The 27757-nt window shown below is 46.0% G+C and overlaps 1 protein-coding gene across 2 annotated transcripts in view; it reads right to left on the bottom strand.

Moving 5' to 3' along the window:
- Nucleotides 1-27757, bottom strand: part of Unc45b (unc-45 myosin chaperone B) — a 31518-nt gene that overhangs the window by 695 nt on the left and 3066 nt on the right. The window contains exons 4-18 of one of the 2 annotated variants that reach the window (XM_042693002.1): nt 25948-26037; nt 24213-24380; nt 23051-23219; nt 20041-20211; nt 18947-19118; nt 16034-16334; nt 14320-14414; nt 13968-14109; nt 13262-13402; nt 10525-10652; nt 9689-9755; nt 8120-8233; nt 7663-7778; nt 5104-5221; nt 1492-1647 (exon numbers count right to left, since the gene is read on the bottom strand). In XM_042693002.1, coding sequence (XP_042548936.1) covers nt 1492-1647; nt 5104-5221; nt 7663-7778; nt 8120-8233; nt 9689-9755; nt 10525-10652; nt 13262-13402; nt 13968-14109; nt 14320-14414; nt 16034-16334; nt 18947-19118; nt 20041-20211; nt 23051-23219; nt 24213-24380; nt 25948-26037 — 2148 coding nt within the window. The remainder of the gene's footprint in view (nt 1-1491; nt 1648-5103; nt 5222-7662; nt 7779-8119; nt 8234-9688; nt 9756-10524; nt 10653-13261; nt 13403-13967; nt 14110-14319; nt 14415-16033; nt 16335-18946; nt 19119-20040; nt 20212-23050; nt 23220-24212; nt 24381-25947; nt 26038-27757) is intronic. The other variant, XM_042693010.1, reaches the window with a different exon arrangement.

Below are 27757 nucleotides of genomic sequence, written 5' to 3'. Positions count from 1 at the left end.
TCTACCATTTGAACCACACCTCTACTTCTGGCTTTTTGTTGGTTAATTGGAGATAAGAGTGTCATAGACTTTCCTGTCTCAGCTGGATTTGAACCTTGATCCTCAGATTACAGCCTCCTGAGTAGCTAGGATTACAGGTGTGAGTCACCAGTACCTGGCATCTATCTCTTGACAAGCAAAGAGATAGGTCCGCTCATGCCTGAGCAGAATGGTGATAAAGAGTGTTCAGAAAAGATCATTACCCTGGGTACAAACTAAGCCAGGTGCCCTTTGAGACAAGAGCTCCAGGCATACAAGCATACTCTTTAGTCTTGGTTGGAATCAACACAAGAGTCTGGAGTGAATCTTCTCCATGCTCCTCTAGCCACCATGCAGAGTTTGGGGAGGCAGGACTCTGGAGCACCCTGACAAGGCTGAGAGTAGCTCCACGAGGCTGTTGGATTCTTCAGCAGATGCACAGAAGGCAACTGAAGATAATGGCTATCCATATGAACTAGGGCCAGAGGCACCAGCATTGAGGCTCTAGCTTGGTCCCATGGGCAGGACCTCAAGTGTTACCTGCTCTTTCTCAGCCCCAGGAGTTTCATCTAACAGTGCTCTGCCTCATTGTGTCATTGTAGTGAAATGCTTCTTGGGAAGACTGCAGTGCAGAAAGTGTACCACGGATGGATGTGGACAGGGATGTCCCTGTTATTATTCTGGTGTGTGTGTGTGTGTGTGTGTGTGTGCGCGCATGTGCATGCACACATGTGCACACTATTCCTGGGGCTTGAATTCAGGGTCTTCAGGCTGTCCCTGAGATTTTTTTGCTCAAGGCTAGTGTTCTACCACTTCAGCCACAGCTTCAACTTCTAGTTTGTGTGTGTGTGTGTGTGTGTGTTTGTGTGGTGATCTTGAACTCAGGGCCTGGGTGCTGTCCCTGAGCTCTTTTCACTCACAGATAGTGCTCCACCACTTTGAGTCACAGCTCCACTTCTGATTTTCCGGGGGTTAATTGATGATAAGAGTCTCATGGACGTTCCTGCCTCTGCTGGCTTCAAACCATGATCCTCAGATCTCAGCCTCCTGAATAGCTAGGATTCCAGGTGTGAGCCACCAGCACCTAGCCACTTCAAGCTTTTTGGTGCTTAATTAGAGGTAAGAATCTCACAGATGTTCCTGCTTGAGCTAGTTTTGAACCATGATCCTTTGATCTCAGCTTCCTGAATAGTAGCTAGGATTACAGGTATGAGCCACCAGCACCCAGTGCTTCTTAAGTGATGAGATTTTTGCAGCACCAAAGGCAAAGGCTGAGCCTAGAGTGGGTAGGTCAAAGCTAGCACACTCAGAAACCCAAAGGATGAGGTTAAAGAGACAAAGGGCAGCTTTAAGAGTGAACTTTCCTCTCTTCAGATGATAGGAACAGAGTGGGCTAGGGGAAGGATTACCTTGGGAATTAAGCTCCCAGGAAGATTATCTGGGTGCCTTCTTGTCCCTGGGGCCCACACTTACCACCTGGGTCATCTTGAGACACAGTTTCTTGTGGGCTGCTGTCAGCATGGCCAGGGCCCCAGCAGCTGCGTTCTGCACCTTGTCATCATCCTCCCCGCAGAGCAGCACCACCAGCTTCAGCCTGTCATTCCCATCAGCCAGGAACCTCTCTTGTACCTGGTGGTGGTGGTGTGAGGGAGGGAGGGAATGGTGAAGTACATGCTCAGAGAAAAAACATACCCCAGTGTTGCCTTTTGAGGAGGGGAAGATAAAGCTGAAGTTCTCTGATCCAGGAGGCCTTGAAGTTTTCCTTTGAACTGCTGGTCTATACTACATCTCCCAGGAAGACTTCCCTGATTGGCTGGTTGGAGGAGCTGGAAATATCCCCCGCCCCCCCCCCCCAACACACACACACACAACTACAAAGTTAAAGAAAATAAGAGATTCTCCAAATAATGTGCTCTACCACCTGTATTGGCATCCACACCTCCGGGGTAGGGGTGGGGAGAGACAAGCAGGACTCAGGTAGATAATGTGTGAAGAACCTGTCAGTCACTTCCTTTTGGGGAACGTGGAATGGTTCGTCCATGACCCAGGGTCTTCAGGGTCTGTCGAACAGTGACTTTGCCATCCAAAAGTTCAGGGGCTGGAGAAGGAGCAACTTCCAGCCAAAGATAGCACAACCCACCTCCTCTCCCACCTTGAGGCAGCTGTGGCCTAGTTATTGTCAGAAGAGAGCAGAGGGGAGGTGTGGCACTGCCACGTAGCGTAAATGCTTACAGGTACCTCTTCCATGGCATCAACATGGAAGGAAGGAGGCAGCTTTTAAACTTTTTTTTAAAATGTACTGCTATTGGTGCATAACATACTGCTATTATTGGTCTTTTTATATAAATATAAATATATATATATATACATATATATAATTTGAATTTTTGGAAACTTTAGCTGTGCTGTCAACTTTGGAAAAAGTATCCCAGTTTACCGTGTTGAGTTGGCATTGTACAGAAATTAATAGCCATATTGGTTTAGAAATGTTAAACTTAATTTTTTTCCATTTGTACAGGGGTAAACGCACTGTATTAAATATGTAAGGTCTTATCTACGTGGGTTTGATTACAGAAACTAATAAAGTATTCTCTAAATAATGAAAAAAAAACTTTTTAAAAAAATGTACATTCATTGTACAAGGTGATTTAATTATGGGAGTCCCATAGATGTGTATTACGCACTTGGATCAAACTCACACTTTCTGCTAGATTCCCTTAGCTCTGCTTGCCTCCTTTTTCAAATAGTATCTGGTGGGTTTTATCATGCTATCTTCATAGATATGTGTTCATCTCCCAACACCTTCCCTACCTTCTGCTAAACACACACATACACACACACACACACTCACAAACACAGCCCTCCTTTTACATCCATGTCCCATTATTATTGCCATCATCCTTTCAAGTCTATATTCTGATTATTAGCCTAAAGCATAATATTTGAATATTCTTCCCACCCCTGTGCTAGGGTTTGAACTCAGGACCTTGAGCTCACTCAGCTTGCTTGCTCAGCTGCAGCTTACCATTTGAGCTACACCTACAGTTTGGTTTTTTTTGTTGTTGTTGTTGGTTATTTTGAAGATGGAGTCTCTGATTTTTCTGTCCGAACTGGCCACAAAGTGTAATCCTTCAGATTTCAGCCTCATGAATAGCTAGGATTACAGAGGAGAGGCACCAGAGCCCAGCTAGAAATGTAGCTTGTTGAGCCTGGTTTATCATACTCAACATAATGGTCTCTAGTTCCATTCATTTTCCTGCTAAGTAACACTCCATTGTGTAGATACACCAAATTTTCTTTATCCATTCATCAGGTGTTGGGTACTTAGGCAGATTCCACATTGTGGGCATTGAGAAGAGAGCTACAATTCAGATGTGTGTGTAGGTCTCGTTCTTGCAGGTATCTGCCTAAGTGTGGTATGGTAGGATCATAAGGCAGGTCCATTATTAGTTTCTTGATAAAACCCTTTACTATCCTGTGGTGACTGTAGTGGTTTATATTCCTAGTAACAGGATCCTTCTCTCTCTATCCCCATGCACATTCTCACCATCTGTATGTAGTTCATTTTCTTGATGAGTCCGTTCTGACTGGGCTGAGATGAAATCTCTGTGTCATGTTTATTTCAATTTCTTTTGTGGCAAAAGGTGTTAACCATTTCATCATGTATTTATTAGCCATTTTTATGCCTCTGAAAACTTTCCAATTCATCTGCCCATTTATTAATTGGGATATTTGACCTTTTCGTGTTTAATTCTTAGAACTTCGTATATTTTGGATAGTAATCCTTTATCTAATGAGTAGCTGGAAAAGATTTTTTTTCTCCCATTCTGTGTGGGTTGTCTGTTGATGTGCAGAAGTATTCCAATTTGATATTATCTCACTTGTCAATTCTTGTTTTTTAATTCCTGAGCAAATGGAGTCTTATTCAGAATATAATTGTCTAGCCTGTATCTTCAAGTGTTTTCCTGTAGTAGTTTTGAGGTTTCAAGTTATGCGTTAAGATCATTGCTCTATCTTGAATAGATTTTTGTACAGAGAGATAGGGACCTAGTTTCAGTCTCCTCTAGATGGATGTTCAGTTTCCCAGCATGGTTTGTTGAACAGGGTATCTTTTCTCTAATGTATGCTTTTTTTTTTCCTTTTGTCAAAAACCAGATGACTGTAGTTATGTGGGTTTATTTCTGGGTCTTCTGTTCCATTGGTTTACAGGGTTGTTTTGCACCAAGCTATTTTTTTGTACTATAACTCTGTAACAGTATTTCAAGTCTAGTATTGTGATATGTCTAGTGTTTCTCATTTTGTTCAGGATCACTTTGACTTTTATGTTTCTTTTTTTCTTTTTTGGGTCTAGTCGTGGGGCCTGAACTCTGGGCCTGGGTGCTGTCCCTCAGCTCTTCAGCTCAAGGCTAGCGCTCTACCACTTGAGCCACAGCACCACTTCCGGCTTTTTTCTTTTTGCTCATGTGGTGCTGAGTAACCCAGGGCCTCATGCATGGAAGGCAAGCGCTCTACCACTGAGCCACCTTCCCAGCCCCTGATTTTTATGTTTCTGTATGAATTCTAGGATTGATTTTCTATTTCTGTGAAGAAAGAAATTGAGCTTTTGATGGGAATTGCATTGAATCTCTAGACTGCTTTTGGTGATGTGGTCATTTTCATTATATTAATTCTACTGGTCCATGAACCTGGGAGGTCTTTCCAACTTCTAATGTCTTCTTCTTTCTTCAGGTCTTATACTTTTAATTGTAGGGTTCTTTCTTTTCTCCTTAGTTAAGTTTCTTCCTATGTATTTATTTTTTAATCTGTTGTGATTGGAATTATTTTCCTGATTTCTTTCTCAGCTTGGTCATTGTTTGATATATAGAAAAACCATTCATTTGTGTGTGTGCGTGCATGTGTGTGTGTGTGTGTGATTATTTTGTATTCTGCTACTTTGCTGAAGGACTTTTTAGTGGAGTTGGGTCAAAATGTTGACTTTAATGCTGTTGTAATAGCCCTGTGTCTGACCTTTGGCTTGGTCCTTCATGTCCCCATTCATGCCCTACTACCCTCGCCATGCTCTGGCCAGGCTGTGGCCCACCTCACCTCCTTATTGACCACCATGTTGCACATGCACTCAGTGGCCGCCTGCCGCAGCTGGTCATGATTCTCAAACATGTAGTTCTCGATGTCCGGCAAGGCTTTTTCCTTGAAGATCTTCTGCCTGGGGTGAAGGGTGGAGGTAGAGAGATGGTGAGTCCTCTTCAGTGAGCATGTGGGATTTCAGCCACCCAGGGCCTTTCTGCCCTGATCATGGAGTCCCTCCCACATCCTCAGCCAAGAGGGTTTGAATGACACTGAGCCAGCTCCAGGAGGGACAACAAGGGGTCCAAACTAAGTGGCAAAAAGCCACTTGGTCTGAGTGATGGTTCTGGAATGAACATGTCACCCCCCTGGAGATTCTTTTGTATTGCTGGGGAAGAGAAATTATTTTGTATTGTTGTTGGAGAAAAGAAATTCTCTTTTTTATTTTATTTTTTTTGTCTGAGGCTGGGCCTCAAACTTGGTATCTGATGCTTTCGCTCATTGGCAAGCGCTTTACCACCTGAACCACCCCTCCAACCTCCTCTCTTTCTTTTTTGTGGTCAGTTGTGGGGCTTGAACTCTGGGCTTGGGCACTGTCCCTGTGCTCTTCAGCTCAAGGTGAGCATTCTACCGTTTGAGCCACAGTGCCACTTGCGGTTTTCTAGTGGTTAATCAGAGATAAGAGTCTCACGGACTTTCCTGCTGGGGCTGGCTTTGAACCACGATCCTCAGATCTCAGCCTCCTGAGTAGCTAGGATTACAGGCGTGAGCCACTGGCACCCGCCCTCCCTGACTCTTTCTTGCCTTATCACATTTCCTATGAAGCCCAGGAAATGTGAGGTCAAGAGCTACCTTGTAACCATGAGAAGGGGAATGTCATCAGAATTAAGACAAAGAATAGAAAGGAGGAGAGGGAAAGACCAGTATTTGGGACAACTTTGTAACCTCTGTATCAAACCAAACCTTAATCTGGCTTAATCTGGTTATTTCAGATTATTTTTTCCCTCCAGTACTGGGATTTGAACTCAAGAGTCTTAAGATTGCTAGGCAAGGTGCCTTACCATTTGAGCTACACCTCCAATCCTTTTGCTTTTAATTTGATTTTCTTTTAACTGGACCAGCTTTGTACTGCTTCTCCTACCTGCAACTCCCATGTAGGTAGGATAACAGATATAAATAACTTACACTTGTATTTGTTTTTTGTCAGTTGTAGGGCTTGAACTCAGGGCCTGGGTGCTGTCATTGATCCTCCTTGGGCTCAAGACTAGTGCTCTATCACTAAAGCCACACTGCATCTTACAGTTCTTGAGTGGTTAATTGGAGATAAGAGTCTCACAGGGACTTTTCTGCCTGGGCTGGCTTTGAAATGCGATCCTCAGATTTCAGCCTCCTGAGTAGCTAAGATTACAGGTGTGAGCCATTGGTGCCCAACATACTTGGTTTTTTGTTTTTGTTTTTGTTTTTGTTTTGCCAGTCATGGGGCCTGAACTCTGGGCCTGGGCACTGTCCCTCAGCTCTTCAGCTCAAGGCTAGTGCTCTACCACTTGAGTCATAGCACTACTTCCGGCTTTTTCTGCTTATGTGGTGTTGAGGAATTGAACCCAGGGCCTCATGCATGCAAGGCAAGCACTCTACCACTGAGCCACCTTCCTAGCCCCATACTTGGTTTTAAGATGGGGTTTCATTAACTTTTGCCCAGGTTGGCATTAAACCAAGATCTTCCAATCCCCACTTCCAAGTAACTGGACTTACAAGCATGTTCCACTATGGATGGCTTTTTTCCTTTTTTTTTTTTTTTTTTGTTGTTGTTGGTGGTGGTGGTGGTGGTAGTGGTGGTCGTGGGGCTTGAACTCTGGGCCTGGGCACTGTCCCTGAGTTCTTCAGTCAAGGCTAGCGCTCTACCACTCGAGCCACAGCGCCACTTCCAGTTTTCTGGTGGTTAATTGAAGATAAGAGATTCACAGACACTCTTGTCCAGGCTGGCTTTGAACCGTGATCCTCAGATATCAGCCTCCTGAATAACTAGGATTAACCAGCATGAGCTGCCTGCACCCAGCTTTTCTCCTTCTTTTTGAGGCAGGGTCTCAGTATATGGCTCAGGCTGGCCTTGAAGTTGTAACTCTCCTGCCAGTCTCCTTAGTGCTGGGATTACAGGTGTGTGCCGCCATGCTCCATCATACCCTCGTTAGGGTTGAGGATTTTTTGTTTTTATTTTTGTCTTTGCCACTTGAAACTGAGAACCCAGTATGTCTTCCCAAGGCCCTATTTTAAGAAACAACAGTGTCATCCCCATTGTCCATCTGGTAGTATCCTCACCACTTTGGAAACAACGCTTCTGCATCCCTCTAGCCGCATCCATTCTCTATCTAGTCTTTCCCAGCTCCAGCCCCTCCCGTGGTTGTTGCCACCCAGTGCCTTCCATGCTGACCTCTGAGAAAAGCAGCTTTACCTGTGATGTGTATGTGTGTGTGTGTGTGTGTGTGTGTGTGTGTGTGTGTGTGTGAAATTTTTACCTAACACTATGGGACACGCTCTCCATTCTGCCCCCTCCACCTCCCTCCCATCCACATCCCTACTCACCTGAGTTTTTCACTCCGTCCAGACAGGTTGGTGAGACCAAGGAGAGCCTCATAGTTCTGAAGCCCATCCCTTTTGGTGTCTAGGAGACTCACCAGGGGCCGTACTACTTCATACACCTGTAAGGAATGGGGTGCAGTTCTGGTCAGGGGGAACCATTTCCCCAGTCCTTGACAGTTACAGCTGACCAGCTTCCAATTCCCAAATCCCATCCTATCCTGGGGTCTGACTTAATTTTCACACTGATGCTGAGAGGCAGGGCTATTTCCTCTATAATACAAAGGAGAGAATTGAGCTTTTGGGGACAGTGATCCTGTCCACCTGAGTCTGAACATCTCTAATTCCTTGTCCTCTCTGTGACAGCACCATGTCCTGCTCCAGAGTAGGATGATGAGGGGACAGGTCCCCTAAGAACAGAAAAGACCCTTCTCCTCCTTCCCCGTTCAATGCAGAGACCCACCCGCTCCCCGGGAAAGGCGATGTCCGGATTGGAGACAGCAGCGATCTTGGCCAGAGCATGGGCTGCCTTCACCTTGCCCACGTCTGTGCCCTCCAGAGCCAGAGGGATCAGTGCCTGCAAGAAAGATGGGAGTCACTGCTTGGCCATAGACATCCAGATGTTCCTCCCATTCTCCCATTCTAGTTGCCATCTCTCTGTCTGTCTGGGCCATCAGAAGGTCAGAAGTCTCTGTGGGTATCATGGAAAATAATTAAATCCTTAATTACGGATTCTCTTCCCTGGTGCCCAATGCCTATGGAGGTGTTTTTTTGTGTGTTGTTGTTGTTGTTGTTGTTTTGTCAGTCATGGGCTTGAACTCTGGGCCTGGGCACTATCCCTGTGCTCTTCAGCTCAAGGCAAGTGCTCTACCACTTGAGCCACTCTACCACTTCCGCGTATGGAGGTTTTAATCCCTTTCTCCTACCCATCCATAGGCTCCATCAGCTTTTAGAAAAATAATCTAAATAGATGTTTTCTTTTTTGCCCAAGCAAATTAAACCTAATTATAGCATCAGCCTTTTGTTGAGCATATATGTGTAGTGTATCTAGTACTACTTTACTATGGTTTATTTAATGTCTGTGACATTCTGAAAAAAATGAATGTCTTCCCTGCCCCCATCTTACGTATGAAGAAACTGGCTCTTAGAGAGCAAGTATTCTCTCCATGTTATACAGCTAGAAAGGGGAAAGCAAAATGCCATTACAAGCTGGGTGTTAGTGGCTCATGCTTGTAATTCTACATATTCGGGAGGCAGAGTGCTTAGAATCCTTGTTTGAAATTTTTTTTTTTTTTTTTTTGGTCCGATCGTGGGGCCTGAACTCTGGGCCTGGGCGCTGTCCCTCAGCTCTTCAGCTCAAGGCTAGCACTCTACCACTTGAGCCACAGTACCATTTCCGGCTTTTTTTTTCTGCTTATGTGGTGCTGAGGAATCGAACCCAGGGCCTCATGCATGCAAGGCAAGCACTCTACCACTGAGCTACCTTCCCAGCCCAGGATCCTTGTTTGAAACCAATCCAGCCAGGTAGACAAATCCAAGAAACTCTAATCTCCAATTAACCAGCAATAAGCCGGAACTGGAGGCATGGCTTAACGGTAGAGTATCAGCCTTGAGCAAAATAAGATAAGCAGAAAACCAATGCCCTGAGTTTAATCCTCAGTACTGGCACCCATGTATGCACACAGACACACAGACACACACACACACAGATACAACTAGAAGCTTTTATGAAAAGCCTGGGGTCTCCATCTTCATCATTACCAGGCAGGGTAAATAAAATCCAAACTATCTATACCAGAGCATCATCATATTAAGCAGAAATTGGATTGGGAACCATAAGCACACACAGGGCAGATAACTGAGAGGCTATTCCGGGAGGTTTTGGGGGCAGTGATCCTGAGCCAGGCAAGCGGGATTGTGCCCACTTGCAGACCCGTGGGTGCACACACATGTGAGTACACACATACAGAGTATGTGCTCCTCCCTAGCAGATCCGATCTAGGAAAGCAAGGGCTCGATCTTGTCTAATTACCTTGCCACCACCTTGAGCCACAATGGTGCCTCGGTCCTTTGAGTTCTCACACAGTGCCAAGAACACCCTGTAGGCCAAGAACAAAGGAGAATATTTAGCATGTTCTCAGACTAGTCAGAGCTGGAAAACTCCAGACAACAGAGAAAGTCCAGCATGCACACCTTGCACACCCATGCCTGGAAAGAGCATACGGGGGAGAAATGTTGCATGGGTATAAGTGGCCAGGACAGAAGCGAGGTCAAGGGAGACTGCAAAGAGCCACTCTATTACTGTTTATGGAGATGATCATCGGTCTAGCCAGGCCTCCTCTCAGGTCTTAGTATCACCTCCTCCCAGGTATCCCAGGCTCCAGACATACTATAGGAGAGCCCACAATTCCCTCGTTCTCCATCCTCTGTCTTCCATCTTCGGTGCCTTTGCATATGCTGTGTCCTCTGCCTGGAGTCCTTCCCTCCTCTGCATTTGAATAGCTTTTGTCCTTCCCTTGAGGATTCCATTGAGTGGTCACCACTGCCAGGAAGCCTTCCTGGAGGCCAGTCTGCTTACCCACTGCAAGCCACTGCTTGCACCACAACCAGCCCTGTGTACCACCGCCCCCCCTCCCCCATTATGGTATCCACTACACTAACCTATCTCCTCCCAACCAGTCTGCACAGAGATCCAGCCTTTCATCTCTAGGGACACAAGTAGCCAGGATGGACAGTAACACACACACACACACACACCCCGACACAAGATGGCTCGTTCCCAGGATGCTCAGTAGCCCAACCCCTCACTTAGTGCCCATATTTTCTATCTCCTGTCTCTCTGTCCCCTGCAGCCCACCAAAGCCACACCTGGCCAGTAGTTCCTTGGTCTGGTCGGTAAGGATAGCACTGTCGGCTTTCACCATGCAGGCTAGCGCTGAGATGACGCCCGCCTTCAGGAGCCGCTTTACCCGTATGTCGACAAAATCCTTCTTGTCCTGGGGGACAAAAGGGTGGTGCTGGGGAGGGGCCTGGGCATCAGGCCATATAGGAGGCTATAGGACTGACTTCCCATGCACAGTTGAACTGGCCCCCAAGATGACCACAACTTAGTTCCTGGTGATGGCATATGTCCTTATGTGACCGAAGGGATGTTTTAGAGATGACCAAGTTAAGGAGCTTTATAGATGAGAAGATAATCCTAGATTATCTATGGGGGAACAACCCAATCACAAAATAACCCCAAGGCAAGATGATGGAAGTCAGTACTGGGATGTGACAAGTAGGCTGGAGAGATTGGAGGGCACTGGCCAAGGGACAGAGGTGGCAGCTAGAAGCCACTGATAAAAATCTAGTCCAGGGCTGGGGAGGTGGCTCAGTGGTAGAGCGCTTGCCTTGCATGAGGCCCGGGAAGGTGGCTCAGTGGTAGAGTGCTTGCTTTGCATACATGAGGCCCTGGGTTCAATTCCTCAGCACCATATAAGCAGAAAAAGCCGAGAGTGGCGCTGCGGCTCAAGTGGTAGAGCATTAGCCTTGAGCTGAAGAGCTGAGGGACTGCACCCAGGCCCAGAGTTTAGGCCCACGACTGACAAAAAAACATCTAATCCATCAGGGCTGGAAAAGTGGCTCAGTGGTAGAGCACTTGCCTTGCATGCCTGAGGCCCTGGGTTCGATTCCTCAGCACCACATAAGCAAAAAGAAAAAAGCCAGAGGTGGCACTGTGGCTCAAGTGGTAGAGTGCCAGCCTTGAGCTGAACAGTTTAGGGACAATGCCCAGGCCCAGAATTCAGGCTCCACGACCACCACCACCAACAACAAAAATCTAGTCAAGAACATAGATGCTCCCTCCCCTCAGCTTCCAGAAGGAACAGCCTTGCTGCTACCTGGATTGTGACTTCTAGAATTTTTTTTTTTTTTTTTTGCTGGTCGTGGGGCTTGAACTCTAGGCCTGGGCACTGTCCCTCAGCTCTTCAGCTCAAGGCGAGCGCTCTACCACTTGAGCTACAGCGCCACTTCCGGTTTTCTGGTGGTTTATTGGAGATAGGAGTCTCACGGTCTCTCCTGCCCGGGCTGGCTTTGAACTGTGATCCTCAGATCTCAGCCTCCTGAGTAGCTAGGATTACAGGCGTGAGCCACCAGCGCCCAGCCTTCTCCTAGAATTTTAACATTGAAACCTGTGCTTTTCATAGCCAGTTGGTGGCTCATGCTTGTAATCCTAGCTACGCAGGGGGCTGAGACCTTAGGATCACTGTTCAAGCTGAAACTGGGCAGTAAAGTCTGTGAGACTCTTATCTCCAATTAACCACCAAGAAACCAGAAGTGGAGCTGTGGTACAAAGTGGTAGAGTGCTAGCCTTGAGCAGAAAAGCTCAAGGACAAAAACAAAGCCCTGAGTTCAATCCCTGCAACAAACAAAAAAGGTAAAATCAAAATTGTGCTTTTCATAGCCAGTGCTGGTAGCTCATGCTTATAATCCTAGCTACTCAGGGGGAACTGAGATCTGAGGATCACAGTTCAAAGCTAGCCCAGGCATGAAAGTCTAAGAGACTCTCATTTCCAATTAATCACCAAAAAGTTGGAAGTGGAGCTGTGACTCAAATAGTAGAATGCTAGCATTGAGCAAAAAAGCTCAGGAACAGCAAGCACCCAGGTCCTGAGTTCCAGTCCCTGTATTGATACCAAAAAAGAAAAGCTTCAGAGAATGAGATAGCAATGTGGAAAACACTATTTACCCCCAAAACCTGGCACAAAATAATTCCATTCTGATTGTGACTGTATAGAAGGAAGAAAAGATGTTCAAGGAAAGAAAGGCTCTGGTAGGGGGGGTATGATTGGGTGGGAGGGAGGGGGGAGTCTGGGAAGGGAGGTGAAGGGTAAACAAAGGAGGAGGCTGCAATGCTTGGCAAGAAATGTATGCATTATCCTGCCCATGTAATTGTAACCCCTCTGTACAGTATGTTCTCAAATAAAATAAAATAAAATTAAAAAAAAAAAAAAAAAGAAAGGCTCTGGTGGGTAATATGTCAAATATTAGCAGTGGTCACGTGATCACATCAGTGCCTGGTTTATTTTCTCTTGTCCATCTATCTTCAAACATTGAAATTGATCTTCCTGGCTGGAAATGATTTGAAGATACATTTATATGCAGATAATATTCAAATGTTGCCCTGGTATACAGGAAATCATCATACCTTGTGACCTCCAGAGGATTTGTAACCTCTGGGCAAATGCTGACCCTTAGCCTTCTTTTCTTTTATTCCTACTCAGCACTCATATCCCCAACTCCAGATAGCTCCAAAATTCAAAGTTTTATAAGCCTTGAAGCACAAGATAAAATGGTCTCACAGCCATGAAATTGACTACATAAATTGTGAACCATTCATCACAGCTCCATATGCTTAATAGAGAAAAAAGAGTGTTTCTTTTCCAAGATGGAAAATTAAAACAAAGATAGACATAAGTGCCACCTGGTGGGGAAATTTACCAGAATCATCTCTGATTGATCCAATCCTCTCATACTTGCACTACACATTTTTTTTCCAATCCACTCCTTCTGGAGGTGTGGTGGCACAGCACCCCCATCCCCTTCAGGGCCCCCAGTAACCCACCTTTGGGTGCTCCTCAGGCACATGCTGCTTGGAGAACTTGGCAAGTTGTACCAGCTCTGGGATGAGCTCCTTGACATCATAGCTGTTGGTGCAGTTCACCAGGGTGGTGGCCACTGAGTACAAGATGGTCTTATCGCTGGTCTGGAGGAGAGAGAACAGAAATTTGGATCTGGCTTCTGCTTAGAAGGCCCATAGGAACACAGAAGCTTGGGAGCCAGTGGGTTTTGGAGCTCATTGTGGAGAAATCCTTGTGACACAGAGGACCAAGGGTCTGCCCTACTCATAAAACCAACATCACCTTGGAGAGAGTGACCAGAAATGTCTATACCCAGCTCCTAGCTTTGTAGCTCCTTTACAAACCCAGTTCTAGCACCTGGGTATGGACTGGCTGGGAGCTAGACCTGAATCTGGTCTTAGTGGAAATTGCTCCAGAGGTGGTAAGGCACTACCTTGGAGGAAGGGGATAGTTCACAGGGCCTCACTTCCTATGGGCTATAGGCAGATATACCATCCTCTTGCTCACCCTCCCTCTGCCAAAAAGGCAGGAAGCACTACAAGTCCACCTATAAGCCAAGTAGGATGAAAATCATAAAGAAGGAAAGGAACCAATGCAGTTTTATGCAGGAGAGAGGGAGGAGAGTCAGGATGATGATGTAGCCATCCAATCCCCTTGGGCCTAGGTGCAAGAGCCCTTCTCTGAGGTCACCTTGGCCAGCTCGAACATGGCCTGCAGAGCAGGGATGTCCTGAACAAAGTCATCCTTCACATCAGCATCCAGTGTGAGGTAGGCTAGGCCCTCCACAGCCCAGCGTCGGGTCCGAGTGTCTATGGTAGAATTGCACAGCCATCTGAAGTGAGGAGGGAGAAATGAGGAGGGAGAGATGGTACAGAAGGTAAAGGCCTCCAGTAAAGACAGAAATGACTTCAGGATTGTAAGCAGAGGTGAAGAACTTCACATTATCCAATGTCCACTGCCTCAGAGATGGCCCAGAGTCCCCACCCCCTCCACAACAGAGGTCCAAGAGGAGACACGGGACCCGGAGGAACAACTCTCTTACTTTCGACACTGCTTGGCCAGCTTCTCGGTGGACCCTTCAGCAAACTGTCTGAGACCATAGTCAGTGCCGCCGGCAGAGCCAAGCTTACAGAGTCCCTGCAGGAGAGCAGATGGGTATGCAGATCAGGCCCCAGAGCTAGGGCCAGGTCTTGCTCCATGGGTCCCCTACTGTCCAGTTTGCCTCTCCTGGGACACATACTTTTCCTCAGGGGACCCCTCTTCTGATTTCTTTTTTTTGCGGGGGGGTCCGGTCATGGGGCCTGAACTCTGGGCCTGGGCACTGTCCCTCAGCTCTTCAGCTCAAGGCTAGCGCTCTACCACTTGAGCTACAGCGCCACTTCCGGCTTTTTTCTTTTTGCTTATGTGGTGCTGAGGAATCGAACCCAGGGCCTCAGGCATGCAAGGCAAGCGCTCTACCACTGAGCCAACTTCCCAGCCCCCCCTTCTGATTTCTTAGGGGGGGGATGCCTTCAAACCGGAAGCTGGTCACCTCTCTATTCTGGTCTCACAGACATTTTGAAAGAACCATAGTGGCACAGACTGGTCCAGAAATCATGGCCAAAGTAAAAATTAGTTATGTGTTTTGTGTGTGGGGGGGGCACTGTGTACTTGCACTTGATAGACTGGCACGCTGCAACTTTAGCCATATACCCTACGTTAGTTTAGTCTTCAGCTTTTCCCTAGGGGTTAACCTAAGTCCATGCTCCTCCTACCTCTGCTTCCTGAGTAGCTGAGATTAAAGATGTAATCCACCTCACTCTGCTTTTTTTTTTTTTTAAATAGTGTCTCAATAACTTTTTCTTTTTCTCCCCTGGGCTAGTCTTGAACCACCATCCTCCTATCTCTGTATCCCACGTAGCTGGGAGAACAGATGTTAGCCATGTCTTCCGGCCAGTAATTCATGCCTGAATTGGGCATGGTGGAACACACCTATAACCCCCAGGAGAATCTTGAGTTTGAGTCTACCCTGGGCTACAGAGTGAGATTCTGTCTCAAAACAAGCCAAAAAATTGATATGGATTTTTTTTTGGTTGGTCGTGGGGCTTGAACTCTAGGCCCGCATGCTGTCCCTGCACTCTTCAGCTCAAGGCTAGCGCTCTACCCCTTGAGCCACAGCGCCACTTTCAGTTTTCTGAGTGGTTAATTGGAGATAAGAGTTTTACAGACGTTCCTGTCTGGGCTGGTTTTGAACTGCAACCCTCAGATCTCAGCCTCCTGAGTAGCTAGGATTACTGGTGTGAGCCACCAGTACCCTACTGGTATGGATTTTTTTTAAAGAAACAAATCAATGACTTACTTAAACCCCTGTCCTTGTTTACAAGATAAAGAAAAGATCCATGAAAATAATCACAGTAAAAATGAAAAGCGGAAAAAATAAAATAAAAAGATAACCAGTTTGAGCTGTGTCTTGTAAAAGCTGGTTAAGGAAATTGAGTTGCTAGTGTTTGCTCCAGAAGTACTTTCTGGATAAATCATTTCAGCGCCCTTCACAGCATGAGAATGGGTTAATCTCAGGGTCCACCTTTCTGAATCTCTGTCTCTCTGCCCAGCCATATGCATGGGCATGAGCGGCTCCTGGTGCATGGTCCCCTCAGGATGGGCCACGCCTCACTCTTCTTGCTCTCACTAGGTACCATGTCTGTTACCGTGTGTGGTACTGGTGCTATGGTGCCTGGTACCTATACTGGAGGGTGGTTGGTAGCCAGCCCACTCACCACCAGCGTGCGGATCTTGATCTTCTCATTCTTGGTGGTCTTGTAGATTTCTTTGAGTAAGGTCACCCCATTGGTGATGATGAAGGTGGCCCGGCTGAGCTTGGTGGAGGCATGGATGAGTGCCTCCACAGCCACCAGCTGGTCTGCTTCACGCTCTGAGCCGCACAGCGCCACCATCATCTCCATCACACCTTTCATTCCCAGCAGCTGATTGCCAAGGTCAAAGGGCCCCTGCAGGATCCCCGACACCGTCTGGATGGCATTCACATTCTTGTCCATGTTCTGTGGGTCAAATGTGCCCCTAAAACAGAGGGCAAGGCTTGTGAAAACGATTGGCCCAAGGGAAGTTGGGTGCTGGTTGATCATGCCTGCAAGCCTAGCCACTCAGGAGGGTGGGATATGAGAATCACAGTGTAAAGCCAGCCTGGGTAAAAAGTCCATGAGACCCTTATCTCCAATTAACCACCAAAAAGCCAGAAGAAGAGGCATGGCTCAAGTTGTAGAGTAATAGTCTTCGGCGGAATAGCCAAGTGAGAATGCAAGACCCTGAGTTCAAGTCCCACTATTGGCATGAGCACGTGCAAAAAATGGAAACAGACAGATTTGGATCCTCTTTCAGACACTGTGTGTCATTGGACAATCCACTAAGCTTCCGCTTCTTGATCTGTAAACTGAGGCTACTTCTCTTCAGAGTTGTGGGGAGGGTAAAGGACACCACAGAGGTGTCACAGAGAGGTTCCTTGGGAAACACACTCTGATTCAGGGACCAACATTCAGGAAGGTTATTAGAACTCTTAGGAAGAAGAGAAGGAAGCTCATGTGGGCAGAGGGAGGCACTTAAATAAGCTCAAACAGTTCCGAGTGTGGATGCCTGGCAGAGCTGTTCCAGATTGGGGTGGGGACAAGTCATAGAGGCTGACTTGGTGAGACATCACTCCTCAGTTGAGGAGTCCCAAAGAGAGACAACAGTCAAGAGCTGTCAGCTGATTGTCCTTCTAGCAGCGAGGGCTCCTGTGGAATAGTGTGGCATTCACAGCCACCCTCAGACTCTCCCCTTGTCCACATGAGGTTGTAGAACTTGGGGATCTCATGAAGAACTCCAGAAATTAGTATAGCTGAAGCTGTGGCAGGCAAAGACACAGGAACCTTTAAGTCAATCAAAGTTGGGGGCTAGTAGACGCTGGGGATAGTCAGGAGTTGGCGAAGTTGGGGAGCTAAGCAGAGTTTTACATTTTAATGGGTTTTAAAAGAAAAAAGAACTAGGCAATAGAAATTTAAAATATTATCTTGCAAAGACTCAACTACTAGCTGGGAGCTAGTGGATCATACCTGTAATCCTAGATATTCAGAAGGCTAAGATCTGAGGATAGTGGGTTGAAGCCAGTCTGGGCAGGAAAGTCTGTGAGACTCTTTTTTTTTGGGGGGGGGTCCGGTCATGGGGCCTGAACTCTGGGCCTGGGCACTGTCCCTCAGCTCTTCAGCTCAAGGCTAGCGCTCTACCATTTGAGCCACAGCGCCACTTCCGGCATTTTTTTCTTTTTGCTTATGTGGTGCTAAGGAATCGAACCCAGGGCCTCATGCATGCAAGGCAAGCACTCTACCACTGAGCCACCTTCCCAGCCCTGTGAGACTCTTATCACCAATTAACCACCCCAAAACCAGAAGTGGAGCTGTGGAGCTCAAAGTGATAGAGCACTAGCCTTGAGCAAAAGAGCCCAGGAACAGCACCCAGGCCTAAGTTCAAGAGACATAAAAAGAAAAGAAGGGGCTGGGAAAGTGGCTCAGTGGTAGAGCGCTTGCCTTGCATGCCTGAGGCCCTGGGTTCAATTCCTCAGCACCACATAAGCAGAAAAAGCTGGAAGTGGCACTGGCTCAAGTGGTAGAATCCTAGCCTTGAGCTGAAGAGCTGAGGGACGGAGCCCAGGCCCAGAGTTCAGGCCCTATGACTGGACTCCCCTCCCCCCCCAAAAAAAAAGAAAAGAAAAGAAAAGAAAGATGAAACTACTTCTTTTTTGGCTATTTGCAAAAAGATTTCTGCCCTGGGAAGAGAAGGAAAAGCAGAGTAAATGTGGGATCTTCACCTGCCTAGGACTTATACTCAGCTTCCTGAGCCATGGTTCATTCTGAGCAATGGTCGTGTCCCAGAAATCCCAGTATTTTACAAGCTGGAAAATCAGTGGGAAAGTGTCAAATGGCCATGTAACAAAGAGAGGGGAAAGGAGAGGACACACAAGGAGGAGCATCCGAGGTGACAGGTGGCAGTGAGAAGACCTAGGTGGCCTGGCTGCTGAGAACTCCCTAAAGCCTGGCTTAGTCTCCAAGGTCACATGTTTCCTAAAGTCCTGATAGAGCCAACCTCCCACCTGACAAGTTCACCGGTACTCCAGTCCACTATAAGAGCCTCTGGTAGATTTAAATTATGTCCAGATTTAAAAAAAAGATTTTTAACATTAGAAGTAGCTTCCACTGAGCTATCTGTTGTTTTTATTTAATTTATTTATTTATATATTATTGGCTGTGGAGTTTGAACTCAGGGCCTGGGATGTCTCTGAGCTCTTTTGTACAAGTCCAGTGTTCTACCACTTTGAGCCATAGTGCCACTTCCAGTTTTCTAATGGTTCATTGGAGATAGAAATCTCATGGACTTTCCTGCTTGGGCTGGCTTTGAACCATGATCCTCAGATCATAGCTTCCTGAGTAAATAAGATTATAAGTGCGAGCCACTGGCACCAGGCTTCAGGCCAACTCAAGATGGTGACTTCATGGAAGATGCCCAAACCAGAACCACCTGGCTGAACCACTCCCAAACGTCTATGCTACTGAGAGTCAATGATTCCCACAATTCTAAATGGCTAATTTTGGGAATTAGGAATCTAACACAGAGCTAGCCCTGGGAGGCCCCTGGGGACTCACGTGATATACTCCTCACAGATCTTGCGGAAATGATCACGCTCAGGGTCACAGCGCAGGTCATCGTAGAGCTTGTTGATGAGGATGGAAGCCAGCATGCGGGTGTTGTCCGTCAAGGGTAGGCAGGAAGGCAGGTCAGGAACCTGCCCCAACACCTTTAGGATCTTTCTCAGGCCTGCAGATCCACAAGGGCAAGTGTGAGATTCCCGTGGGGCTCTACCTTCACCAACATACTTCTACCCTCAGTAAGATCTGCCTTTAGGCAACATAAGCCTTCCTTGGTGCAGAGCGCTGGGGTGGGGCCGAGAGACCCAGGTCCTCCCAGTGACCATGCCCTTACCATGAGTAACCTTCATCCTCTACAATTCTGTTTCACATTCTTTCAAGGGAGTCCAGACTAGCTGATCTCTGGGGACTTAGTCAGGGCTATCATTCTGTGATGTACAACCTACCTGTGTGCACGTGCTCATGCACACACACACACACACACACACACACACACACACACACACACACACACACACCAGTACTGGGCTTGAAATCAGATCCTTATGCTCTTGCTTGGCTTTCTTGCTCAGCTAAGACTCTACCACTTAAGCCATGCCTTGAATACAGAATTTTGTTTATTAATTGGAGATGGAGTCTTACAGACTTTCATGCCTGGAGTGTCTTTGAACCATTATCCTCCAGATCTTGGCCTCCTGAGTAACTAGGATTACAGATGTGAGCCACTGGTACCACCCTATTCACATACCGTTTTTTTTTTATAATGTCTTCTCTCAAGGCCTCAGTTTCTTTACTTGCAAAATGGAAATAATACTCCCTACTTTACAAAGCTAGAAGACCCAATCAGGAAAAGTGTGGAAGCAGCCTAGAGCTAATCTGGAGACACTATTGGCATTCAATGAATGTCTAGTACATCTTCAAAATATAGTATATTTGCTAGTTATTATGATCCCCTGTTTTTCTTAAGAGTATTGAAAGATAGAATTCAGACCTTTTGTTTCCCTACACCTTTACCAGCTAAACTGGTGAAGATTCCCCGACCTCACAGACAAGAATCTCACTTGGTGCCTGCCCTCCTCCCGCCTCCTCACCATTATCCACCACGTAGATGGTGCGTGAGTTGTCATGGATGGCCAGGTCCTTCCTGGGGACATTCTTATTGAGCAAGTTGAGCGCCTGGTCCCTGCCCTGGCCAGACACTTTCTTACTAACCAGCATGTCGAGCAGGTGGTTGGTAATCTGCTTCAGGTCCTTCTTGGTGTCTGAGAAATAAGGATAAGAGCAAATAGAAGGATAAAGTCCCGTGTGGATAGGATCAGGAATGAGAGAAGCTCCTAGAAAGACTCGGAAGATACTGAATCCATTGCTTTCTGTGTATGTAGATACTTCCAGGAGAAGATAGGGTTTCCAATCTCATCCCCCAAATAAAACAAAACTCCCCAGATAACACCCCTAAGTGGGGGGTCATCTGGCCAATCTGAACAGTCTTTTCTATGATAACAGCTCCTGGTTCTTAAAAAAGTCTTTTGTATGATTGGCAGAGATCCAGGCATATTTTGTATGGCTTTGATAGACTGGGTCAATAAAATATTCTGCAGAAAGGAAATTTATACTCCACACAGAATCTCTACTTCCCACAGATCCAGGCATGCCAAGAGCCCAAATGCCAGCTTTGCTTATGGGGCCAGGGCTTCCCCCAAACTAGTGAGTATTAAAAGACAAGTGCTTTTTTCTTTTTTCCTAATTTTGCTCTTTCTGACTTCCCTAAGGTCTAGAAGGGTTTTAGTTCTCATTCTAGGATGGAATTCAAAGACAAGCCAGCTGGCAGGGACATAGAGATCTCCAAGTCATGTCAGATGAACAACAGAGGAAAAAAGGAGTTGGACCCTGCCACACAAAGGAAGAATCCTCAGTGGACTTGATATTCTGTTCTCAGATAAAACCACGTCATAACAGACTCCTTCTGTGAGGCTCCAGGGTGCAGAATTGGGACCAAAGGTGACAAGCTACAGAGACACAGATCTGAATTCAATATGTTTTAGGATTTTGTAGCAGACCAGCAATAAGTCACTATTTCTCAGAGGACTTGAGGAAGATTATACTTTCCTATCACGAATGAGGTAAGACTCTAGAATTCACACTCTTGGTTGGGACCTCCCCCAGGCTGGCTCTGAGTTGATCATGTGATCTGTGGTACAACCAGAGGCTTCCAAGGCCTCTATTTGGAAAGTTGTTTTTTTTTTTTTTTTTAATCTAAGAACTGGTGGCTCATGCCATAATCCTAGCTAATCAAGAGGCTGAAATCTGAAGATCACAGTTTAAAGCTAGCCTGGGCTGGCTTAACCACCAAAAAGCTAGAAGTGGAGCTGTAGCTCCAGTAGTAGAAAGCTACTCTTGAGTGCAAAAAACCACACATACACTGGGGAAAAAAAGAATATTAAATATGTTGAGTTAGGTGGTGAATGCCTATAATTCCAGCACTTGGGAAGCTAAGGGAAGAATTAGAGAAAACATTAGAAGCCAGTCTGAGCTATATAGCAATACCTTGTTTCAAAGAAAAAAGAATATTAGATGGTATACAATAGTAACATTAATCAGTAAATTAAACTACTTATAGCAGAATTCCAACTTTTTAAATTTTTTTGTTGATCATGGGGCTTGAACTCAGGGCCTGGGCACAATCTCTGAGCTCTTTCACTCTACCACTTTGAGCTATAGCTCAAACCACTTCTGGTTTTCTGGTGGTTGATTGGAGATAAGAATCTCATGGCCTTTTCTGCAAGGGCTGGCTTTGAACCACAATACTCAGATCTCAGCCTCCTGAGTAGCTAGGATCACAGACATGAGCCACCAATGCCCAGGGTGAATTCCAATTTCATTAAATTGATATTTATATGACTATTGACATTGACATAGATGGAAAAATATAGAAATGTCATATGGACATAGTAGTGACTACAGGGTCATTTTAATATATGATTACAATTTTTTCACATTTATGTATTTCCAAATTTTTCCAAATTTCTCTGATAAGACTCTGTTACCTTTTTCAAATTGTTCATAAGTATATGCAAAATAAAGTTTACCATTTTTATGTATGCAATTTTGTGGCATTGAGTAAATTCACAATGTCATGGCATTACCAATCCACAGAACTTTTTTTGTGCTGGTATTGGGGTGTGAAAGTCAGGGTCATGTGCTCTTGCTTGGCATATGTATTTTTGCTCAAGGCTGGCATACTTGAGCCACAGTTTCACTTGTAGCTTTTTGGTGGCTATTGGAGATAAGCGCTCATGGTCTTTCTGTCTGACTGAGTTTAAATCTCAACCCTCAGATCTCAACCTCTGGAGTAGCTAGGTTTACCGGCGTGAGCCCCCAGTACACACATGCACAGAACTTTTTTTCATCTTGCACAATGGAAACTCTCTATTCATTAAACAGCAGCTCCCATTTCTCTTTCCCAGACCCCAAAAGCCATCATTCTGCCTCTGTCTCTGTGCATTTGACTGCTCTAGGTAGTTCACGTAGGTGAAGCCACACAGTATTTGCCCTGTTGTGATGGGCTTACTTCATTTAGCATCACATCCTCAGGGCCAATCCATGCCAGATCATCCTTGCTTGTAAGGGTGAACAAAATTCCATCACATGCATATATCATTTTTCTTACCCAATCATCCATGATAGACACTCGGTTTATTTCCACCTATTAGCTACAGCAAATGCTGCACTGGGCCCCTCATATTTTTGTTTTTGTTTTGTTTTGTTTTTGTGCTGGTCCTGGGGCTTGAACTCAGGGTCTGAGCTTTTTTTTTTTTCTCAAGGCAAGCACTCCACCACTTGAGCCACAGCTCCATTTCCAGCTTTTTTGGGTATTTAGAGATGAGAGTCTCATGGACTTTCAAATCACAATCCTCAGATCTCAGTGTCCTGAGTAGTTAGGATCACAGGTATGAGCCATCAGTGTCTGGCTGCCTCCCATGTTTTTATTGCCAGGACATATATATAGAAATGAAACCAGGTACACCAGAAATGCCCAGTTGGAGGTGGCAACTGATTGTCCCTTTAAGTCCACTTGAACCAGAACCGGAAAACATCTCTTACCTAGAACCAGGGCCTCCTCCTTCCCCCGATGCTCCCGCTTGTCTTCCCCAGACAGGGAATCGATGATGGACTGCAGCAGGTTGCAGACAGCCAGAGACATCTCCTCATCCTCCACTGCCATGAGGCTGCAGATTCGGTCTATTCGGACTGCATGCAGAATCACTGTGGCCTAAGTACAGCAGAAACCACAGTCAAAGGCTCTGCCCCTCCCTCCTGCTCTGACAGGGGCTGGGGGGTGGGGAGTATCAAACCCCAGCCCCACTCCATGGGATAGGGTATGAGTGCAGGCAGCCAGTGCCCTGAGCAGGATCTCAGCCTGGGAAACCTCCTTCTAGAGATTCGGATCTGTGCTATCCAATACAGCAACCCCTCCCCACCACTACCACCTAGGACTTTTAAACTCTTGCTAAGACCACCTTGCACCACATTGAGATGCGGTGAATGGCACACACTGAATCTAAAAGATAGTACAGAATCTCAAACTACAATGAACAATAGCAGCTTGGTGCCAATGGCTCATGTCTGTCATCCTAAAGGCTGAGATCTGAGGACTGTGGTTCAAAGTCAGCACAAGTGACACATCTGAGAGACTATTTCCAATTAATCAGTTAAAACAAAAGCCAGAAGTGGACCAGTGACTCAAGTGATGGAGTGCCAGCCTTGAGTGAAAAAGCTACGGAATAGTACCCAGATCCTGACTGCAAGACCTAGTACTGGTACAAAAAAGGGGGGAAAAAAGAACCTTGTACTCAACCCTTCCCAAAGCCACTTTCAATAACCTGACTTTATGGAGAGGGTGAGAAAGTAAGAGAAAATGAGGGACTGGGTAACACTGTTTGACAAAAAATGTACTCATTACCTTATGTATGTAACTGTAACCCCTCTGTAAATCACCTTTGTAATAAAATAAAATAAAAGCTTAAAAAAAGAAAAAAAAACCTGACTCTAGTGACTTAGTGACACTTGTTTCCAGCACAAAAGGGAAAGGTCTTGGTCACTCCTAAACCAGGCACCATAAGACTAAGGTCGGGGCACTGGGAAACCTTTTATATTCTGTATCAGTTTCTATTTGTCCCCTGACCACCCATTACCCTCCAGATCCCTGGTGGGTAGCTGTCCATCCCCACCAAGAACCCCCTTTCCCAGGTCACTGGGGCCTCACCCGAGCTCGGTGGCCACTGCACATGCCTGACAGGGTGCGCACTGCAGCCAGCACCAGCTCGGGCCTCTGAGTATCCAGAAGCTGCAGCAGCAGGGCCACTCCATTGGTCTGGAAGATTCTCTCAGCTCCAGCTTCCTCTCGGCCTAGGACAATGAGGTTGTTGGCAGCCTGAGGAAGGGAGAGACAATGAGGGTCCTGAGCAACTCATGACTGTATAGTTCTTGACCTTGAGCCAACTACAGGGGTTGGCACAAGGGCTATCTTCACCACTTGGTTGTTGTTGTTTTTCCCCTCTTATTTTATAATCTAATTCCTGGGACACAACCCAACAACATAATCCAGAAGTCAAAGCAACTTGCAAGTCCCAGGAAGGAGTTCTCGAGAAGGTAGAAGGTGATGGCACAGAGCACTGGATAGGATCCACAAGCCTTGGATCTGAGTTCTGGTTCTGCTACCTGCTAGCTAGTAACCTTGGACAAGAATCACAGTGCCTTTTTGAGCTTCTGATTCTTCATTTGAAAAATTAGGTGGTTGGGTCTGATGGCTCCTTTGCTTTTCTCATCCTAAAGTTGCCCAATTTGAGAATATATGAACTTTAAAAGGCCTTGAGGAAAGAAAGAGGTGGTCAGAGAGGCAGGTACAAGCCCTGGGGAGGCCTGAGACTTCAGGCAAGCAAGATCAGGAAAGCACTATCTGCTAAGGCTATGTAGTTTTCAACACAAAGCTATTTTAATCCCTACCAACTCATTATGTCTTCATAAGTTCATTATAAAGGAATGTTATATAAGTTCATTTACCATGAAAACCAACACCCCCCCCCCTTGGGTATTATCTGTTAAATTCTTATCAATACAAAATACTAAAAGGTGGGGAGGCACTTTTTTATTCCAAAGGAGGATTAGATGCACCATGGAGGAAAAAACGCACACACAAGAAATTTGACTGAAGAGATAATGGTATCAGCAAATATATTTAATATTTTAAAATGAGTTCTTTGTACTATCGCTAAATGAAAGAAACAAAATTTGTGGCTTGGGGGCTGGGAAGGTGTCTCAGTGGTAGAGCGCTTGCCTTGCATGCATGAGGCCCTGGGTTCGATTCCTCAGCACCACATAAGCAAAAAGAAAAAAAGCCGGAAGTGGTGCTGTGGCTCAAGTGGGAGAGTGCTAGCCTTGAGCTGAAGAGCTGAGGGACAGTGCCCAGGCCCAGAGTTCAGGCCCCACGACCGGACCCAAAAAAAAAAATCTTTGGCTTGGAGGTGGGTGGCTCAAGTGGTAAGCTGTTTGCAAAGCCTGCGTGAAGCCATGGGTTTCATCTCTAGTACTTTAATTAATTAATTAACCAATAAAACTTTATTTGAATGTGCCCTTGTTTCTCAGGCCTGAAATTATGAGGCAGGTGAAGTTTTCTCCTTGAGTGCAAAACTTAGAGTAGCAGAAAAAAAACCTCTCAATAATCCAGATAAATAATATCCAATGCAATATTTTAAAAAATCAATGCCAAAAAGTTCACAATAAACAAAGTATCCCAGTTTTAAATAACATAGCATGCAACCTTGTTGGATGTCTCCCCACAATGGATTATTCTTAACTCGGGTCCTTCTATGGTTCTTGCTTGTTTTCTAATGGGATTAATTTGGGGTCTTTTTTTTTTTCCTGTCCAGAGAAAGGCCGGCAAGAAGCCAGAGCTGCAGGTTGAGAGCATCCACTGGTGGCTGGCACTATGTGACACTCACCTTTTCCCGCTTATCAGCTTCGCTGTTTTGGTCCAGGAGGATCTCAAACATATTCTGTACCCTTGAGTCTGTGGAGAACTGCACATGGAGCTAAGGAGAGAAAAGGGAGCGGAGAGAGGCAGGTGAGGGGCCAGTGTGTGTGTGTGGATCACATAATTTCTTCCAGTTCCATGTCCATTTCATCTCACCAGATGTCAGGCTATTTAATCTGGACCCCAGCACCTTCATTCATATATTCATTCCAGAAAGGGTACAACTTTGTGCTAGGCATTGTTCTAGAGGCTGGAGATAAAATGGTGAGCAAAATTACATCCTCATCCTGCTGCTGGTGGTTCAAATCTGTAATCTCACCTATTCAAGAGGCTGAGATATGAGGATCTCGGTTTGAAGCCAGCCTGGGCAGGAGAGTCTGTGAAACTCTTATCTCTAGTTAACCACCAGAAACCCAGAAATAGAGCTATGGTTCAAAATGGTAGAATGATAGCCTTGAGTACAAAAGCTCAGGGACAATGCCCAGACCCTGAGTTCAAGCACTTTTCCCCTGAAGCTTACCTAGTCTTGAACAACAAAGATCACTAGTCCAATTTTGGAGTAAACAATCAGCACAAACCATTCGACTTTTAAATAAGTACTGAAATAGAAATGGAGTCTCCAGGCTCAAAAACTAGAAGTAGATTTTTTTTTTTTTTTGTCGGTCGTGAGGCTTGAACTCTGGGCCTGGGCGCTGTCCCTCAGCTCTTCAGCTCAAGGCGAGCGCTCTACCACTTGAGCTACAGCGCCACTTCTACTAGAAGTAGATTTTGAGTATTACTCCAGATAAGTTGAAGCCCTAATGTTTGTTTTGGTTTTGCTTATTTTCGTGGTGGTACTGGAGTTTGAACTTACAGCCTCAGGCTTACTAGCATGGTGCTGTACCATTTGAACCATACCTCCAGCACAAGCCCGTTGCTCTAGATTTTCATGGCATGACCTAATGGAGCAATTCACCTGCTCCCCCTTTTTCCTCATGACTTAGTGTGGATCTGCCCTCACTGCCTCTGTACTGTAGAGGCTCCACCCTAGTCTACCACTTCTCAGATCCCTCCCTCACTTCTTTCCCCAGCCCTGAGTCTGTACCCAGACAGGATACTGTGGATCCCTTACAGAAGCTGCTCCAGGTACCTTGTATTTCCTGAGTTTTGGAGCAGGGAGCTGAATGAACAGGTACTTTCTACTCCCTCTTCTGGGACGAAACTGACATACTCAAGGAGTCCCCAGGAGATCAATAGTTCCCATACAGGATGCCTCCCCTTCTGGTCCAGGCTCCCCCTGGAATGTGTGTATAGACACATATTCCATCTTCCCAGATATGATCTCATGTCCATTATCCCTCCTCAGAATCCCTGACTCCTAGGATCCTTGCTGCCTTTGTCCTCCTGAGAAGAGAGGAAGGGCATGTTGTAGACATGCTAATTGTGTGTGTGTGTGTGTGTGTGTGTGTGTGTGTGTGTGTGTGTGTGTGTGTGTGTTAATAGTGGGGCTTGAACTCAGAGCTTGGAAGTATCCAAGCTTGTCCAACTCAGAGCTTGAAAGTGTCCAAGTCCTTGAGCTTTTTCACTCAAGGCTGGTACTCTACCACTTTAGCCACAGCTCCATTTCTGGCTTTTGAGTGATTAATTGGAGATAGGAGTCTCACCAACTTTCTTGCCCAGGCTGGCTTCAGTGATCTTCAGGTCTCAGCCTTCTCCGTAGCTAGGGTGAGCCATCAACATCTAGCTCATGAGATTTTTTTTAAAAGCCTCCTAAAATTTTAAAAGACCCAAATTCTGTT

Source organism: Dipodomys spectabilis, unplaced genomic scaffold, assembly GCF_019054845.1.
Source record: "Dipodomys spectabilis isolate Male_0828 unplaced genomic scaffold, ASM1905484v1 ptg000004l, whole genome shotgun sequence".
Classification (NCBI taxonomy): Eukaryota; Metazoa; Chordata; class Mammalia; order Rodentia; family Heteromyidae; genus Dipodomys; species Dipodomys spectabilis.
Note: the sequence above shows the minus strand (reverse complement) of the source record. Positions and strands in the feature narration are given on the sequence as shown.